This window comes from Drosophila persimilis, unplaced genomic scaffold (assembly GCF_003286085.1).
Source record: "Drosophila persimilis strain 14011-0111.01,24,50 unplaced genomic scaffold, DperRS2 tig00000000-arrow-pilon, whole genome shotgun sequence".
In the NCBI taxonomy this organism is placed as follows: domain Eukaryota; kingdom Metazoa; phylum Arthropoda; class Insecta; order Diptera; family Drosophilidae; genus Drosophila; species Drosophila persimilis.
The window spans coordinates 21,272,837-21,290,997 of NW_020825288.1; the positions used below are offsets into that span (position 1 = coordinate 21,272,837).

The 18,161-nt window shown below is 43.1% G+C and overlaps 2 protein-coding genes across 2 annotated transcripts; both read right to left on the reverse strand.

Moving 5' to 3' along the window:
* Window positions 1-4,508: 4,508 nt before the first annotated feature.
* Window positions 4,509-7,105, reverse strand: LOC6592033 (neurochondrin homolog). The gene has a single exon (XM_002016965.2). The coding sequence runs from the start codon at window positions 6,888-6,890 to the stop codon at window positions 4,719-4,721; it is 2,172 nt and encodes a 723-aa protein (XP_002017001.1). The 5' UTR covers window positions 6,891-7,105; the 3' UTR covers window positions 4,509-4,718.
* An 8,613-nt stretch (window positions 7,106-15,718) lies between these two features.
* Window positions 15,719-17,551, reverse strand: LOC6592034 (zinc finger and SCAN domain-containing protein 31). Its single transcript, XM_002016966.2, has 4 exons — window positions 17,334-17,551; window positions 16,623-17,266; window positions 16,426-16,560; window positions 15,719-16,355 (listed from the first exon to the last, which is right to left on the reverse strand). Exons 1-4 carry the CDS (start codon window positions 17,475-17,477, stop codon window positions 16,085-16,087), a joined length of 1,194 nt encoding a protein of 397 aa, XP_002017002.1. The 5' UTR covers window positions 17,478-17,551; the 3' UTR covers window positions 15,719-16,084.
* Window positions 17,552-18,161: the final 610 nt, after the last annotated feature.

Sequence of the window (18,161 nt, forward strand, 5' to 3'; positions counted from 1 at the left end):
CGACTAAGACTACGAGTCTGCATTTATTTGAATTTCTTGTTGATATCGAACGGGGGAAAGCACGCAAACAAACTCAACCGATTCGACCGACCAATCCGATAGACAGACAGAGAGACAGGGCTGGGATATTCGACGCCCACTTGCAATATTTATTGTGTTTTGAATGGGGGAATCTGCAGGGTCGCAGCTATAGGTGGGAGGTATACCCGTAAACTAACCTTTGACGCTGCCGCTTCCCCTCACACGCAGCTCCACGTGCGGAACTCCTTTATGTGTGTGTGTTTTCGGTACTTTGAAAATTTATTGTGTTACGTATACGCAGCGTGGGCTGCTGGTAGCCTAGAGAATTGCAATTGAATCGAATTGAAAAGGCCAAAGCCAAAGTTTGGGGGAAAAATGTTTCATAAATGCCTGCCCCCAAACAAAAAGTCGAAATTTTAAGAGTAAAACTCGTTTTGGGTTGCCAGTTTTTCGTTTCCATTCATATTGTTTCGGACTTTCGATGGCATTGTAATGTAATTCCTTGTTTGGCAGAGAGCTATTGTTTGTATTACCTGTTGGCAGTGATTCGACCCACCCTTGGGAAACTCCCTGAAACTGTAATAAAAATGAATAAAATGGCAACAAGTACCACAAAAAGTCCAACCGACTCCAAAGGCAAAAGGATGCTCGATTAAGTGCACCAAAAATGGGTACAAAAAGGATTGGGGAAAGGCTGAAATTACTGTTAGCCGAATGACATTCATAACTATGCAAATTTATTGTGTAATTCTTCCACAAAACTCTAAACAGTATTATAGACAATAACTTGAAAAGCAATTATCGTTAATTGTTATGGCCATTTAAATTTAACGCATCATTAACAACCAGAAGCAGAATCAGAGGCACAAAATAGCCCCAAATGAAGCTTTTGGATTCAACAAAATTATGGTAAATGAGCTTTGGGCCAAAAAGCTTTGGCGAAAGAGAAAGTTAAGAGAGAGAGAGAGAGAGAGAGAGCAAGGCAAATGTTGGTGAAACTTTGTCAGAGGGATTGCTCTTTTATGCGTTGCCTACTTTTGGGCGTCAGTTTTTATGACTCTTGACCCGCAACCGATTGCCAACTGAGCCTTATGACAAATTTAATTACCAAAACCTAAAAAAGGCGCCATAAAGAAAAAGCAAATACACCCCAAATACCATTCAATGACAGATACAAAAGGAAGCCACCACTACCACTGCGGCTGGACTGGCTGGACTGCTGGCTGGTATCCGATAATCCAAGTTCAATGAGTCGTGCAAAATTTATGAAGATTATAAAATTTGTGGCAGGCCGGCCTCTGGACAAGGTCAAGGCTGAAACTAAACAGCATGTGGCTTAAATTTGTAACCAAAATTGAGGAACAGCTATATTACATATATATCCACTTTGGATGAAGATTGAGGTCCATTTCAGAGACATATGTTGCTGAAATCGTTCGGCTATCTCTCTGGCTGGGACTCTGATGCCGGGGTCCAGTTGTGGCTGACAAGTGTCTTGAATAATTTATGACTCGGCCACTTTCAACTGCAGCAGCTGGTGTTCCAGTATCTGCCTCTGCCCCTCCTCTGCTGGTGTCTCCACGAAGTCTGCATTAATTTTAATTTGTTGTGGGACCAGCGTGCCCGCTTGAAAGTTCCTCAAGACATTCCAAGAAGGAAACGAACGCAGTACTGGTATTCCCCATTGGTTTAGCCATTTTCCAAAAGCAAAAGTGTTAAGAGCATTCCCTTAGATACATCCAGACACACCCCCTTCCAACAATTACGTTCAATTGGAAATTTGTGAGCAGCATTTACTTTATTTCGCATTATTATTGTCGGGGGAGAAAGGAAACAGCAGCGCAGCAGTTCCCCAATGTTTGGACTTATTTTGGGGTGTGGTGTGCATTTGTGCGTGCATCATCGAGGGGGAGGAACAAGGGACCGCTTTTACTTAAAGCAATTGGTTTTTCACAGAGATAAAACCAGGAGGGGAGACTGCTAGACAGACCCCTAACAAGTGCCAATTGAATATGGCCATCAAAATCACATGAATACGTTGATATTCTTATTGAGAGTCCTGCGTTCGTGGTGTTAAATGGTCTGTAAATCCTTCACACCTCTTAAATCAAGTGTTCTTATCGCCAAAGCTCTGATCAGCTAAACATATATTCTTATATATCTGATTCCTGAAAGTAATCAGAGCTCAAAACTTAAGCCATCCACTTAGTGGGTGTGGCAGCCAGCAGCCTGCAGCCAGCAGCCAGCAGCCAGCAGCATGTCAACGAGTTGCCTCAAGTGGCAGCCTTAAATGTTGCCATGGGGAAAGCGAAACCTGTCTTCATTTTCTTCTTGTCTGTTTTTCTTTTCGTCGTTGAATTTTTCCCAACTTTGTTTTCATTTCATTAGGATAGCAACAATGTTGGGGGTAAAGCTGCAGCTAATTGCAATCAAGGTGGAGCTTCAACTTGTTGCTGTGACGCTCTTGAGTTGCACCATCGCCTGTAGTGTTTCGTGTGGCACATGAGCGGTGCGCTGTGCTCCCTTCTTTTTTCAGCATTTCCGCTTTTAGCTGGCTGCCTGACTGACGAGTTGACTGGCTAAATTAATGGATCATCGCAAATTGCAATTCTTTGTTAATTATGGCTTGTCCCTCAGCTTAAAGATGTAGGATACAGATACTTTAAAGAACTCTCATTTCAGAAGCCTTTTAATTTTAATTAGAGGCAAACACGTTTGCTGCAACCTTCCTAATGTTAGGCCCCATAGAAACCCAAAAATAAACCAACAAGAACCTGCACAAAAGCCACTCTTGTTGTGTCGCATGTTTGTACATATATTTTATAGCTTTTGGAGCTGAACAAATATAGCAAACAAAATCAACAACAAGCATGCGACTCTTCCGAAGCCAAAGGACCTTTTTATTACCTTTGTCAAATGCACAAATAGCCCCCGAAAAATCCAAAGGCACTTCCACACAGAACACAGAACACAGCCAGGACTCCCAGTCCAGGCTAAGCAATTTCAATGACAAAACACAACAAACGGCTCAGGCAAATTTACACATTTTGCAGACCAACAAAATGGGTAAAAAAATGTATGCCCATGTCCATGGCCATGGCCCACCCCCCAAATAAAAAAGGGTTGAAGCTCAAATGTAGCGAAGGCAAATATCCAAACATCTAAAGGTACGACAAGTATACAATAAAATATTATATCGTAATAAAAACCCAACGAGAATCCCAGCGCAAACGGATACACGAGCTCTTTGTAGAAATAAGAGAAATGGTTGTCAGGTGGCAATAGTCGTAGTGTGGGGCAGATAACACAACGATTGAGCGATACTTTTCGTATAATATGTGTGTGTATTCGTTGAGCGTCCCAGAAGCAGGAGAGGCAGCAGAACCTGCCAGGCATCGCAATATGTATTTAAGATTTATTGGAGATTTATGCTCGCCTTTTCCTCTGGTTAGCAGCTGCTGCTGCTCCTTCCTCCTGTTATGCTACTGCTGCTCCTCTATTTTCATTCATGGCTAACAAGCAATTTGGCATCTCAGCAAGTTGGGGGTAACATCCACACACACATACAAACAGATAGATATCTGGGAGAAATCCAAGATGTAGGCTAAGCTCTTTAGTGGCTACGTTTTCACGGGCTGTTAGCGAAGCCAATTAATAATGAGAAAATCATGCTGAATATATATTTAAAATGAATATAGAAATATAAAAAAAAATAAGAATAAATTTCAAGGATTTAATCTCTCCGACATTGAGCTTTCATTGCATTGTTCTTGAACATGATTTATCTATCCTAAATATTTCCATTCATCATATTTAAATGCTGCAAAAGTTATCTTAGACAACTCACAATTTCTCTTCAGCTTATTACTAAACTGGTTTTTAGTCTCTCATATCATCAATCCCCCCGAAAAAGTTGTGGCCCAAAAATGTGGCAGGGGCACATTTGGCACAATGGAAACCAAAAATGTTGTCACTCCGAGTGTCAGGAGATTATTAATTCCCCGTTTCCGGTGCATGTTTCGAGGGGTAGAAAGTTTAGTTGCATGTTTTTAATTAAATTTCACTTATTATTATTACTATTTTTGGTCAGCTTTTGCACTCGTCATTCCCCGTCTCCCGTACTGTTCTGTTTGTGCGGTCGGGACATAAGTAAATGTGACGTGTTCCGTGCTCTATATATTCGGGGTATACATATTGCATTTGTTCTTGTTTCTGGTTCCAAAATAAAACAAGCAAAACAAGTTTTTTAACTAATCCCCACAGCACAGTGCCTGCTGAAAAAGAGCAAACAACAATGGCAACAGCAGAAAACCCTGAGAAAAAAAAAAGAATGGCAGAGCAGAGGGAAAACCGAAAGCGAAACCAAAACTGAAAACTGAATGAATGGTCGAAGCAACTGTTTGCAAAGGGAAAAGAAAGGAAAAACTGCGTGGCGGAGCGGGAGGGGTGGAACAGAGGGAAATTTATTGCCGTTTTGTGTTTTTAAAAATTTTTGTTTTATTGAATATGTTTTTTCGGTTGTTCGTTTTTTGAGTTTTCTTATAAGTGTTTAATTATTAAAATAGAGCATACAAAATAGAATAAAATCCATACAAAATATTTTGCCATTTTTCGCACATCATCACACAAAAAATGCCTCTAGAAAAGGGTTTCTCGCCCACTACCACTCGCACTTCTCCACTTTCTGAATCAATCCATCAGTCGCCGAAGAGCTTCTTGCCCAGATCCATCATCCTGTGATTGCGACAGACGCGCAAGGCATCGGCCTTCTTGAGCACCTCCTGGACATCGTCATTCACATCCACCAGCTGCGAGAGGAAGTCCTCGTAGGCGGACTTCACATTCGCCGGCAGGGTGCCAATCTTCACCTTCTTCAGCGTCTTCACAATGCCCTCGGCCCAGCCGGACTCCAGGGCGAACTCCGAAAGCCATGGCACCAGCGGCAGAACACCGCACATGGTCTGCATTCCCAAGAACCACAGCTCCGAGAGATCCGACCAGTTGCCCTTGTAGGCAATGGACACCACGAGGGCGGTGGGATCGTTGCTCTCGTCGATGTTGTACGCGTCCCAGAGGAAGCGAATGGTGGCCTGGATGTACCGACAGATGGAGAAATCGTTTTGTTTTACCTTCTTTGACTGCTGCTTGAGCAGGAGCAGTCCAAGGACAGCCAGATTGCCGTGGATAACCAGATTATCGGGGGTGTCCTTCAGCTCTGGCAGATTCTCCACCACATACTTCAAAAGATTGACAAAGGTGGCACCATCCTCGGCGCGCTTTGGCTCCAGCACGGTAAAGTTCATAAGGATGTTGCAGAGCGAGACGATGGCACTTCTGGCCACCTTCATCTCGGCCTTCTGCTCCAGCGTGGGCACTGGATCCGGTTCGTTCATGCGCGCCAAGCGCTCGGCCCTGGGGATTGGGGGACGCTTCCAGTGGGCAATGCTGAAGTACAGCTCCAGAGACTCAAGCAGAACCTCATCCTGTTTGTGGGTGAACAGCACACGACGTGCCTCATCCTCCACGGCAAAGTGGCAGAGGGCGGGCATCATAATCCTCAGCACGTCGATGGGCTCCTCACCCTCCCGGTTGCCGGCTCGCCAGGTCTTCAGATCATGGAACGACTCATTGGCCACCTTCAGCATGAAGGGCAACAGCTTATAGATGGCCGGACGCATGGCTGTGGTCTCCTGGGCCAGCCAGGCGGACAGGATTCTCACGATAGCAATAATGAAGTTCTTATCGCGGGGATTCACGCTCTCGCGAATCTTGTCATTGCTGACACGCGTGAGGACAGCCATCACTTGATTGAAGGCACCCTTGAGGGCCGTGTACGTGGTCTGCTTCTCCTTGGGCTCCAGGTCCAGCTGATCGGTGGCCATATACTCGATGCACTGCTCGAGGATCACGAAGCAGCAGGTGAGCAGCTCGGCCTGCTTGAAGGTCGTCTCCAGCTTCTTCTCGTCCATCTGCATGCGCACCTCGATGGCCGCCAGCTGCAGGAGCGACAGGAAGAACTGTTTCTGCTCGTCCATGAAGGCCCACTGAATGCCCAGCACCTGCAGGGTGGTGGCAATCAGATGCAGGGCCGGATCCCGCTGCTTGGGCCCGATCTTGGCCTTCAGAATATCCCCGCAGCCTTTGAACAAGCTCTCCGGCCAGATCTGGCCGTCCAGCGAGTTGTTCACGACCTCCTTGCGACAGGTGATGAGGATGTCGGCCAAAATCCGGCATAGCTCGTACTTCCTGTCCGTGTGATCAGTCTCCATGTCCAGGGCAATCCGCTGGATCAGGGCATGGAAAGCCGTGGGATCCTCTGGCCAGGAGAGCACGCCAAACTTGTTCACCAGCAACACAATCAGGTGCAGGGCCTCGTCTGTCTGGAAGCTCTGCGCGGAGTAGATCTGCGACATCTTGGGGATGGCGCCGGTTGCCAGGAGCGCCTGCTGTCCGGGCGCATGGCTGGCGATGCTCTTCAGGCAACTGTAGGCCTCACTCACGACAATCAGATTGTCCTCGTAGTCCTCATCGTCGGCCTGCTCGACAATCTCCAGCAGCGTGGGTATGGCATCAATAATGTCCTTGTGCGTGGCCAGCTCCTCCTCCTGGCAGAAGCACGTGAGAATCGAGAGGGCAACGCTCTTGTACACCAGTGGGGGGCAGTCACTGGGCAGATCCTTGGACACGAGCAGCTTCCTGAGGAAGGGGAAGCCGATGGCCTCGAATAGCAGCTTCTTGCCCTCGGCATTGGCGTCCCTGCCCTTCACCAGCTTCGTGACCATAAAGAGGACCGCGAACTTCTCCGTATCGCTCTTGGTGCCCTTCAACAGGTTGGCGCACTTGCGCACGGGCTCTGGCACATCCGTCATTCTGCGATGCTGCTATTCCTTCTGTATCTCTCGGGTTCTTGCTATATATATATATATATATCCTATATACACAGATATATGTATGTATATGTGGTGATGGCACAGACTTTCTATAAATATCTCTTTACACTTTCACTTGGCTACAGTTTTCCCGTTGGCGCACGGACTTTTTTATCGGGGGATTCTTCTCGCTGTGGCACCTTCGCTCGACGACGCACTCTCGCGCACTGATCGCCAGCCAGCGGAAAACTCACTCATGGCTTTTCACCAATGAATTTTCCAAAAGGCCAACAGAGCAGCAGAGCGGCGGCATGCAGCTGTTGCCACTCGAAGGAAAACCTACACACATTTTATTTATACATTGATCATACACTTTTCTTGGCAGAGGGTTGCCTTGACTTGGGCGTGGTTTTTGGGCAACGATGTGTCACCCTACTGAGGAGATATACATATGTATATATTTTTTAGAACCTATATTGATTTTCTATTTTCATTTATGAGTCCTATAAAAGAAAGAATCTTTTAAAAGTCAAGAAACTATTTACAACATTCTGAAAATGCGGCAAAATCTACCAATCTTTTGTGGTAATTTTGTAAAACTTTCCCCAAAGTGTATTTAGTTTTACCTCAACAAAATTTTCCACACATTCTTTTACCTATAGAATTTGAAAAACATTTGAAATCAAACGATGTCTGACCAAATGCATGTCTCTCTCTCTGTTCTTTCCTTTCTCCCGAATCTCTTGCTTGGGTTCCTCGCTCTCTCTGAGCATCGGTTGTGTATATTTAGAATATGATTTTTCGTTTTTCTGGCTTTTCATGTTTACATTCAAGTCAACTGTGAAACGTACGCTGCCTGGCTGCTGGCTGCCGGCTGCCGGCTGCATTTCTTCCAGAATATTTTCAATACCCCCATTCGCCGCCATAAGCCCCATGTACAGGGAGATATATAGATTTTTATAGGTACATACATATATAAATAGCTTTCACTCCGTGCATCTGAATAATATATATACATACATATAAATAATTTATACGTTTAACTTAGTTAGTATGCTATGTACTCCCAGTACATTGCGATGCTACGCATACATGGATCGGACATTTGCATATTTAATTTGAAAGCACTGCATGCTTTTCTTTTCACTCGTGGGGGGTCAATGATTTCATTGCACATTGCACTTTGTTTTATTTCAAATTAAATTTATATTTGTATAACATATATTTTAACAATTTCTTTTGCTGATTTATGACGCACACACATTTCTCTTGTCATAAATTTGTCATAAATAACATATATTAACTTTAATATAATGTATAATGACTAAAAGCCCTTTTTTGGCTATATTTGACATATATTTAATTATCATTTTTGCTAGAAAAAAACATCTGTTGTTGTATATTTTACAATGACAACGGAAAAATAGAAAGAAAAAAATCAGAGAAAATATACGAAAAAAATAGATACAATTTGGTTCATTTATTACGTTGGCATTCAATTCTGTTTGCCCAATTTTAGATATCTTCCTAATGAGCCATACGTTTTGACACTTTCCTCCCAAATGAAGAGACTTTTTCTCGTGATTTTATATCGTACATTCATTCTCTTTATGGCTGATGATGCACTTCTACATGTATATCCGTTCAGTCTTTAAAATTATATATCTTGTGCTCTGTGGCCAACGCCAAAAGTCGGTTATTCGGTCAGTATTGTATTGGTTTCGTCGTACATATTGGATCATAATTTAAATGAAAAACTTTATCCGTTCGCGGGATTATTTACTGCCGCACCAAATGCAAATTTACAAATTGTGTCTGGGGCCAGGAGGAGCCAGCAGCCAGCAGCCAGCAGTTAGTAGTCAGCATTCAACCAGCTTCATTGGGCATACTCGTATCGGAAAAAATAAAACCATATAGTACACAATATTCAGTTATGCCCCCGTCATATGGACCCGCATTTTGGGGGCGTAACTAAATCGGAACCCATATCGCGCTGGTTGTTTGCTTTTTCTATTATTATTTGGTGGGAGATATGTGTGTCCAAAGAGAGCTGGAGGAGGGGCAAGTCCTGTGCCTGAATGGGACAGCAGCAGCAATGGCTAGCATTTTGACCATTTTTGGGAAAACGAGGCTTAATTGCGTTGCTAGCAATTTCCAATAATTGGGTTATAACAAAATTGATTAATTTTTACATTTCACTAATTATGTACGGGCCCCCGAAATCCGTTGCGTTGTTATTGTTATTGCAAATATTATAATTATAAATCGGAAATATGCTGTGGGCGCGCCCTCGAATGTTGGGTAACCGGATTATGCGTTGCATACTTTGGGGTGGCCATGGAAATTGGTTTTCCTCTGCTCTGTTGCCCTTTCCGAATACCCTACTTATTCCCAGAGACTCGACTCTTATCTAACCAGCCACATAACAAGGCTCGAGGAAAACTCAAAGAAAAGGCAACATTCAACATCAATAATTGAAATAAATCGCTTGGCAAACGATGTTTGGTCGAAAGCCAGCTCAGAGAGACCCAAAAACATGGTTGGAAAAGAAGCAAAACAGGCAAAACTGGCACAAAAGGCAGGACAACCAGCAGGGAAAGTTTGAGGCACCAGTGTGGCACCCGGAGTGAAAGCAAAAAAAGAGAAAACATTCTTATCACTAATCATGAGAGCAAGCCCAGAGTCAACCCGACTCTTGTGGGAGAAACAGCCACTGACCTCTCAACAGCAGTAGCAGAAGTAGAAGAATAGGGGAAACAGCGGCAGAAACAGCAACAGGAGCAGAAGGGCGAAGAGGAACTCGGACTGGGCCAACAATTCTCTGGCAACTCTCTCGCACTCATGCTTCCGCTTCCATTTCCGTTTCCGCCTTAACACCACCGTCTATTGTGGACAGCAGTGCTGCTGAGGCGACTGGCTGCCCGTTCCCGTGCCATTCCCCTTAGTTCGAGCTCGAGAGTTTGCAAAGCTGTTTCGAAATGTTTTGACAAATGATTTTGTTTATATTTTCCATTTCATCGAAGCCACGCAATGGCGACAGTTCTGTGGACAGTCGAGGCCTGCTCCTACTCCTGCTCTGTTCTGACCTCTCCCCCAGAGCTCAGATACTGATAGATAACAATGAGAAAGTTTCGACTTCTTCGTCCTGAAGGAAAAGCGAGATCATCAACATTGATTTCAGAACTTTTTTTGGCGGGAGGGCATCGTCAATAACATTCAGTGATTGTCATCTTCATTTGGGAGATGGCACGAGCACCCCATCCAGTTCTCATTCGGTGGTGGCATGTCTGGGCGTGGCACTGTTCCAATTTGCAGCCGAAAACCCAAAGAAAAAATAAATTGTCTGTCATTATGGGCTTTAAGTTTGGTCAACGAATCATTTGGCTGTCGATGAGGCTTGAATTGGGCTCGAAATGAATTCAAGTTGACAAAATGTAAGGCAGAATGAAATAAATGTATATAAACAGTGACGACTTGTCTTTAAATAACAAATTCATCTATTAGAGAGCTTTTTAGCAGAAAATATACTCCTTTTATAGAATTACATGGCAGCAATCATTTGCTGTGGCTAGCAGTCTCTTAAAATCACAACAGCCTCAAAAATGTCCACAAAAATGAATCAAAAATAATTGCAAGGCACTTGTAGCACACTTGTTGGCATCTTAATTCGCTGCCAAAGATGGGGCAGTGAGCCACAAACAGTACACATGAAAGTGAAACCCATCCCCCAGGGGCATGACATCCCCTTGAAGGGAGTGAACTCTTGGGCCACCCCCAAAACAAGTTCAAAATAATCACTCATACACGTGCCCATCGTTTGGGTTCGGTCCCTTTGCAGTTCCGATTTCCTCCATTGCCGTTTGTTTGGTGAAGGCCTGGCACGTGTCAATTTATATTTAAATTTAAATGCAAAAATGGAATCAAAATTCCGGGCTACACAGAATGGAATTAAATTTCAAAAGGCAGCAGCAGCACCATCGTGTTCCATTGGCAGTGCGTCAGAGAAGAGAAAACAATCATATTTTTCCAAAATGAAAATACATCGGAAAAGGTCTGTTCTGGCAACAGCATCTGCTGCCTGCCGCCTGCTGCCTGTTGACGGATTTGGTTTACACAATATTAATGGCTGATTAATGTTCGAGCTGGAACACAGTTTCCGTTCAATTTTGGTAGGTTAACCGATTCCCTCGAAGACCGAACGACCGACCCCATTCCCTCCCAGGACTGAAACATCTTCGAATAGAGATCAACTGTCGTGGAGCACAATGGATCCCGAATGAGTGTGGTCGTCGGTCGGTCGGGCGGCAGCTATCCCGTAGAACTTTTGTAATTGCGGTCCCATTGTTCACTTGAGTCTCATTGTTGTGCTCACCAACAGGGGAAAGAGTGGGGTTGAAAGAGACGGCTATAAAGATTGACAAAGAGAGAGAGAGAGAATGAAAAGAGAGACGGATGGAGGGACGGCAACAAATTATGCAAATCCCCTTTTGAATGGCTTATCCTTCATGAATTTATATCGAATCGTAAACCCAATGACGACGCGGCTTTAAGGCAAGGAAGACCGGCCCCTTCGGCCATTGGAACAATAAAAGCTCATTTGTTGCTATTATCATTTCACTAACAAATAACAAATCATCGAGCCAACGCTCCTTCTTATGGTGAAAGGTGGCCACCTCCTGGTGGCAAGTGGCAGCCAAAAACGTGTTTACCTCAGCCACGGGTGGCACACGGGCACACCCCTGATGCTGCACAAACTGCTGCCAATAAATTCTGTTAATAAACCAAAAGTTGTTAATTTAAATGATTTATATCTGTAGGAGGATATCCCTCCCTCTCCCATTCACACACACACGCATAGCCACAGGAGGGGATAATGGTATCGTTCTCTCTCTCTGTTTCTGGTAGCCAGGGCAATGCGCTTGTTATTGCTGAGCCTCAAAAATTTACGTAATTTGGCATAACCTTTTCCATGGGCAAAGGACCAGGACTCTTCAGTTCCGAGCCTGATTTTCCTGCCGTTTGTTTGCTTAGAAATGCTCTCCCCCTACAAGTCTCTCCATCTCCTGCTCCGTGCGTGGTGGGGCAATAGGTCAAAGTCGATGTGGCAGGAGGAGGTTTAGCTGGTGGGTTGTCCGTTGCCGTCAGCTTAAACCAATTTACGTTGCCGATGTCTTTATTGGAGGGTCCGTGGGTCGTACGGCCGTGAGGCCGTGGGCCGTTTGCCCAAGTGCCGAGCGCCGTGTGTCATGAATTATGGCGCCTACCAAGAGCCGAACAACTGTGCGTATGCGTAATTTGGCAAAACGAACTGGACAGCCCACCGTGCACGCCCACCCCCATGACGCCGTGTCTATGGCCATCCTTCCGTTTCATTATACATTATACATAGATAGACCTATAAACGAATCAAGCTGCTTTAGATGAGCCTACACTGAAAGAAAGTAGAGATATAACAGCAGCTTACCTTTTGATTCTGGCTTTGGGATGGATACAAAATTGATCTTCAATTGATCACCTTCTCTTGTCATCCGAATATAGAACGAGTCCCATCGCCTTTCCATATTCTATTCTCCAGACTCCTAGACCTCGAGCTGCCTTTTCGTTCAGTGTAACCATCCTTATAAAGATTTATCTATATATCTATCTGCCTTATTGTTTGCTATAGAAATTATTTCATTTGTTTGTGTTTATTACACGCAAATCTCATTCAATGCCAGAGCCAGTGACTGTTCTTGTGCACGTTTCAAGGAAACATCGTTCATTTTCCACAGCGTTTACTTTTAATGGTTCGGTTCGTCGAATGTTTTTGCGGGGGATTTTCCACATCTTAACTTTGGCCGAGACCTACAAATATTTGATGCGCCAGAGCGTCAGTTGTTTCGGCTTTTATTGATTGGCGGCGGCGTGCCTGGGTTTATGGGTATATCCCTCCCTCGGCATCAGAGAGCCGCCGCCCCCGCCACAATTCTGAGTGCTCTTGCTGTTGTTTTGGTTTGGCTTTCAAGCGTGAACGTTGCGCTACATTGAAAGGGATTTCTCGACATTTAAATGGCTTTCCCTTTCGGGCCGATAGGATGTAGGATGCTCTCTCACTCCCTGCACATCCCCATTGGATGCTTCGACTATGAGCAACTAATTTCCTTCGGTTGGGAATGGTAGTGGCATGAGGCATCCTGTTGCACATGCATTAACCATGGCATTCATAATATTATGCAAACTTATACAGGACCTACATAACTAGTATATATGTATGTATGAACACCAAGAGATCTCTCATCAGTTCTTCCGGTTTGTCTCGGTGATGCTCACATTGTTTATGCTCTGGAATAAATGAATATAAAACATTTAGTTTACAGCTGCCATTTGACAAGCACTCGCCTCACTTCCACTTGCACCTCCCACTTCCACTCCCCGCAAAGGAGGTGAATTCGTTGTTGGTTTTGCATTTTCTTTTAATAAAATACATGAATTATGCAGAATAGTTGATGCCAAAGATGAGAGGGACAGATAGAGATGAAGATGGCGACACTCCTGTCTGGATTTCTGAGCTTTCCTCTAAACCACTTGACATTGAAATGCCACTCAACCCAAAGACACCTACACAGAGAAAGATAGAGAGAGAGAGGGAGAACTCACGAGAGATAGACAGTTTGAAGATGGGGAAAGTTGGCCAAGTTCTTCGGCCTTCTATATGTACCTGTTTCATATGCAAACTCTTTCAAAGATTTGCCAATGTCAGTGCTGCTGCTGAATTTGCAATTCAGCTCGTAAATTTACTGATTTGTTTGCCACAAAAAGGTGGCGGCGGCGGCGGCGGCGCCTCTTCTGATGAGTCAAGTCGAGTCGATGCCGAGTCATGGCTCGCAGGTCAAGGCTAAGCCTCATCCGAAAAGGTAAAGGCAAAAAAGGGTTTTGGGGGTAGGGGGACATAAATTTACAATTGATAGCCTGGACTGCCTCGTAATCAGTTTAAAAGGACCGAATCTCAATTTGGCAATTGAGTTTCGTCTGTGGCTCTACGTTCACACCCATAATCCAATCGTTTGAAGCGCTTTTATGGATTCGACATGTCAAATCGCGTGCAAATTTGTTTGAATTTGTTTCACTTCATCCTGCTTTGGGTCCTCGTCCTACTACCACCACCGCCATCCCGCAATCAAATACAAAACTCCATGGGGGGTGTAAAAGGTTTTTCCCAGTGTCCATAAGAACTTTTCTTTTATTTTATTTTTTTTTGTTTAACACTAAAGTGGTAAAAATACACAGGAGAGAACAACCAAAATAAAAGAAAGACACCAGCAGCAACAGCAGCAGAGGAACACACAAAAAAAAACTTATTCAAGTCATGTAATTTGGGGGAACTTCCTTTGATATGGTACATTCCCTCATGTTTTGTATGCGTTCCGGTGCAAATTGGTTCTGTTTTTTTCGCATTTCATTTTATTTACTCGCGGCGACATGTAGCCGTCCATATTTATTGCATAATTTTCAACATAACTCCCGCACACACACCCATCCCACCCACAAAGGGAGAGTAAAGGCCCCGAAAGACACCCAACATTGATTGTGCAAATAAAGAAAATCAAATATTGCCCGGCACTTCAATTTCGTTTGGGATTTTTACTCCCAGGGGCAGGGCAGTTCGGGGACGACTGACAGCTTCTTTTGGGGCTTCCCCGATATCCGCCATTTCTTTTTGTGCACGCCCCTGCCCCTTAATTGGCAATTGAAGCTCTTTGATTAAATTAAAGGATATTCATGTTTATTACTGTTTTTTTGACTGTAAAGCGGAACAGGGCAGGAGCACGGCTGTATGAATCAAAGCGAAAAAACATACAATATTATCAGGAAAATACTTTAAATATTATTAAATATTTCGAGGTATTAAAAAAGCGTTACTTTTTGCATGTGTTTGCATATTAACAATGTTTTTAAATATTCTTTTAGTGTATATTTATTGCTTTTTGAACGAAGCAATACCAAAACAACATGATACATTTGACATGTAGATAAAGGTAGGGCGGCGCTACTATGAAATTCAGTAGTTCAAAAAAATACCATCATTCGACAGGCGCATGTAAAAACCATGTAGAAGTGATATTTGGAGACGTCTCCAGACACATTTAAACATTATTTTAAATAGTTCAGTAGGACATCTCATTTAAACAGTTAGCCAACTTGATAGAAAATAAGCATTAATTGATCGGATAATATAATTTGTTATTTACAAATTCTTCCAGAATCTTTTTCGGACCGACAATGGAAAAGCAAAATAACATATCGAATTTTTTTCGGTTTATTTATATAGATATATGAATATAGAAGCCTATTTTCTTGTACTCTTGTACTTGTAATCGTATTCCAAAGAAAGCATCAAGCATTCTTTCTTAAATATTACATGTTATTTAAGTGTCGTTTCTGCATTTTGGTGAGGGTTATTTAAATTGGGCATACGTATTTAGAAAGCAGATATACACCTTCTAAAATAAATTACAATTCTACAGACATTAAGGTGTATTCTTTATAAACAGTAGACAAATATACACTTCTGTATCTACATATATTTACGGGAAGCTCTTTATGGCCCATATTCATAAAAGCTAGGCTATATGGCCTTGCCTGCTCATGGTTACCCAGCGAAATATATATATGTATATACATCAAAGCAACGTAAATGGTTAATATAGATATCAATTCATCTTAAATCGCTTAAAAAAAAAACAAGAATTAAAATGGAGCTGGGTTGTTATCCATCATGGTGAAACAATAATTTTGCGACCCGGCTGTTTGTGCTTCTCAAGAATACACTTAAATTGTTAAGACATCAATAATATATTAGAAAAACGCATAGATTCTTGTCTGCTTGAATAGATTTATGTTGACACTGCGATTAAGGTCTGGCAGTCGCCATTCATTGACATTCAAGTGTAGTATTCTTAATAAACATTCAACAGATATGGATGTTTATATTATTGTAAGTAATGTGAAGCGCCTGTGAAAGCGGCTGCGTATATGCTGGGCTCTCCATTCTACTTGGAAGAGACATACATATATAATTTATATTGTATTTATAGTATTTTTGTAGTTCTAGTTGGGTTTTAGCTATACATTAACTTGAATTTGTATTCAGGTGATACATAGATAATATATTTTTAAGAGTAAGATAACATCTAGAAGGAGTATCTATTTGTTCGTCATTGATTCGATAATGGCTTGACTTCGTGCAGTCCATCGTTTCCCATCATCTCCACGCGCGCGTTCTCGGCAATCATCACAGCGTTCTGATGGCATTTGGTCTCCTCGTGCTGCCGCATGTGGTGGAGCAGACGGAAGTCCTTCTGGCAATAGTCGCAGCGGTACAATTTGATGTCCGAATGGATAAGCTCGTGCTTGGTCAGAGAATGGGAGTATGCAAATGGTTTGTCGCATAGCTTGCACACATACGGCTTGATGCCACGATGCACGCTGTGAGTAAGGAAATTAACAATTAGACAGGTGTGTTGTGATGCTGGTAATGAAGTTTTTAGACACTTACTTCTCGTGAGCCTTTAAGACGCTCTCGTAGAAGAACTGACGGCTGCACCAGCTGCACTTGAAGGGCTTGCTGCCGGTGTGAGAGTACATGTGTTTCCGCAGCTGTTCTCGCACATGGAACTCGGCATCACATAGTCTGTAATTACACAAAAGAAGAAATCATTAAAATGGTCAAACCACACCCGTCCCCACACTTACTCGCACTGATATTGACAGACAGTGTCATGACGACGACGATGCTCCATCATACGTCCACGTTTCTCGTAGTAGTTGCCACAGATATCGCAAATATAGCCGCCCTTCATCACATTCGAAGCACGAAGGTTATCTGCACGGCGGCTGCGTCCACGTTTGCTCTTGATACTGGCATTAGCTGCCTCTGTGAGGACCATTTGCTGTGTTGGCGTCTCCTCGAACGATTTGGTCTCGTGAACTTCACTATGTTCTGGATTCATGTCGATGGAATAATTATCCTCCAAATACTCAACATTATCTGTTATTATCTCCTGCTCCTGGTCCTCCTGCTGCTCCTCCTGCCCAAGCTCATGCTCCTGCTCTTCGCCCTCTTCCATCAGAACGTAGTCGCCGCCTTCGGTTTTTTCTAAAGGCTCTCCCTCTTCCAGAATGTAAAGCGTCTCCTCGCCCTGAATTTCACTTTCACCTTGACTATCCTCCTCCTTAATGAACATCTCATCCGCCTCATCGAACATGCCCAACTCCCGGCAATACTCCTCTATTCTCCCCTGTTTCACCAAAGCCTTTTCGCGGAACTGAAAGGCCATATTGAGCTCCACCTTGCAAGTCTTGCAGATGCCCTGTGGTATATTTTCCTTGTCATTCAGCTGAAATGAAACGCGAAAAAAAACGCACTTTTAACACTCAAATAACGTATGTGATGGCTGCACTTACCTTGCTGTACGAGACTCCGAGCAGCTGTATGAGCATTTCGTTTGGAGTCTCCTCGCCTTCCTCGCGTGTTTCATCGAGACGCTGCAGGCGTGGGCTCTCCTCCAGGCACACTCGACATGTTTTTGGACCAAATTCAATGGGCATTATTGTTTATTGTTGTTATTCGGCTTAATATTAAAAGAACCGCCGTATTTACACTACTTTCAGTGTTAAAATTTATATATTACGGAAAGTGTTGCCTCTCGGCCATTTTATTTCCACAGGGATGGACAGTTCCACTAGAATCGCTGGTTCCAGTTAGTGGTTCTCTAAACAATATGCGTACGTGTGTTTTCATATCTAGATCCTACAGATAAGGAGCATTAAAAATTAGATTAATCAAATTTATTACCAAGGAATGCTTATTGATATACTAACTGGTGTATTTTATAGTCATTTGGGAGACATATGTTCAACTGGTTCATTGTTGCCTGCCCTGGTAAGTAACGAGACCGATAACAGTTTGAACGTCTATGTACAATAAAAACTGTTTTCACATGCATTATCATACATTTATTTGTTATTTAACGCTGTTCACATAAACATTTGTTAATTTGGGTAGTTATAATATTGTATTTATATAAATGCAACACCGAGTTTACGGTCAAAAATAGCCCATTAAGTGCTTTGACGATCTGGTAGCACTGTGTTAAAATTTTGAGACGCAAAAGATTTTTCAAATTTCAAATTTCATTTTCAACGTTTATATAGAAATCCAATAAATGCAATTATTTAAATTGAGCCAATCAAGTAGGAAACTAATTCATAAATCGTATAAAATTATGTGGT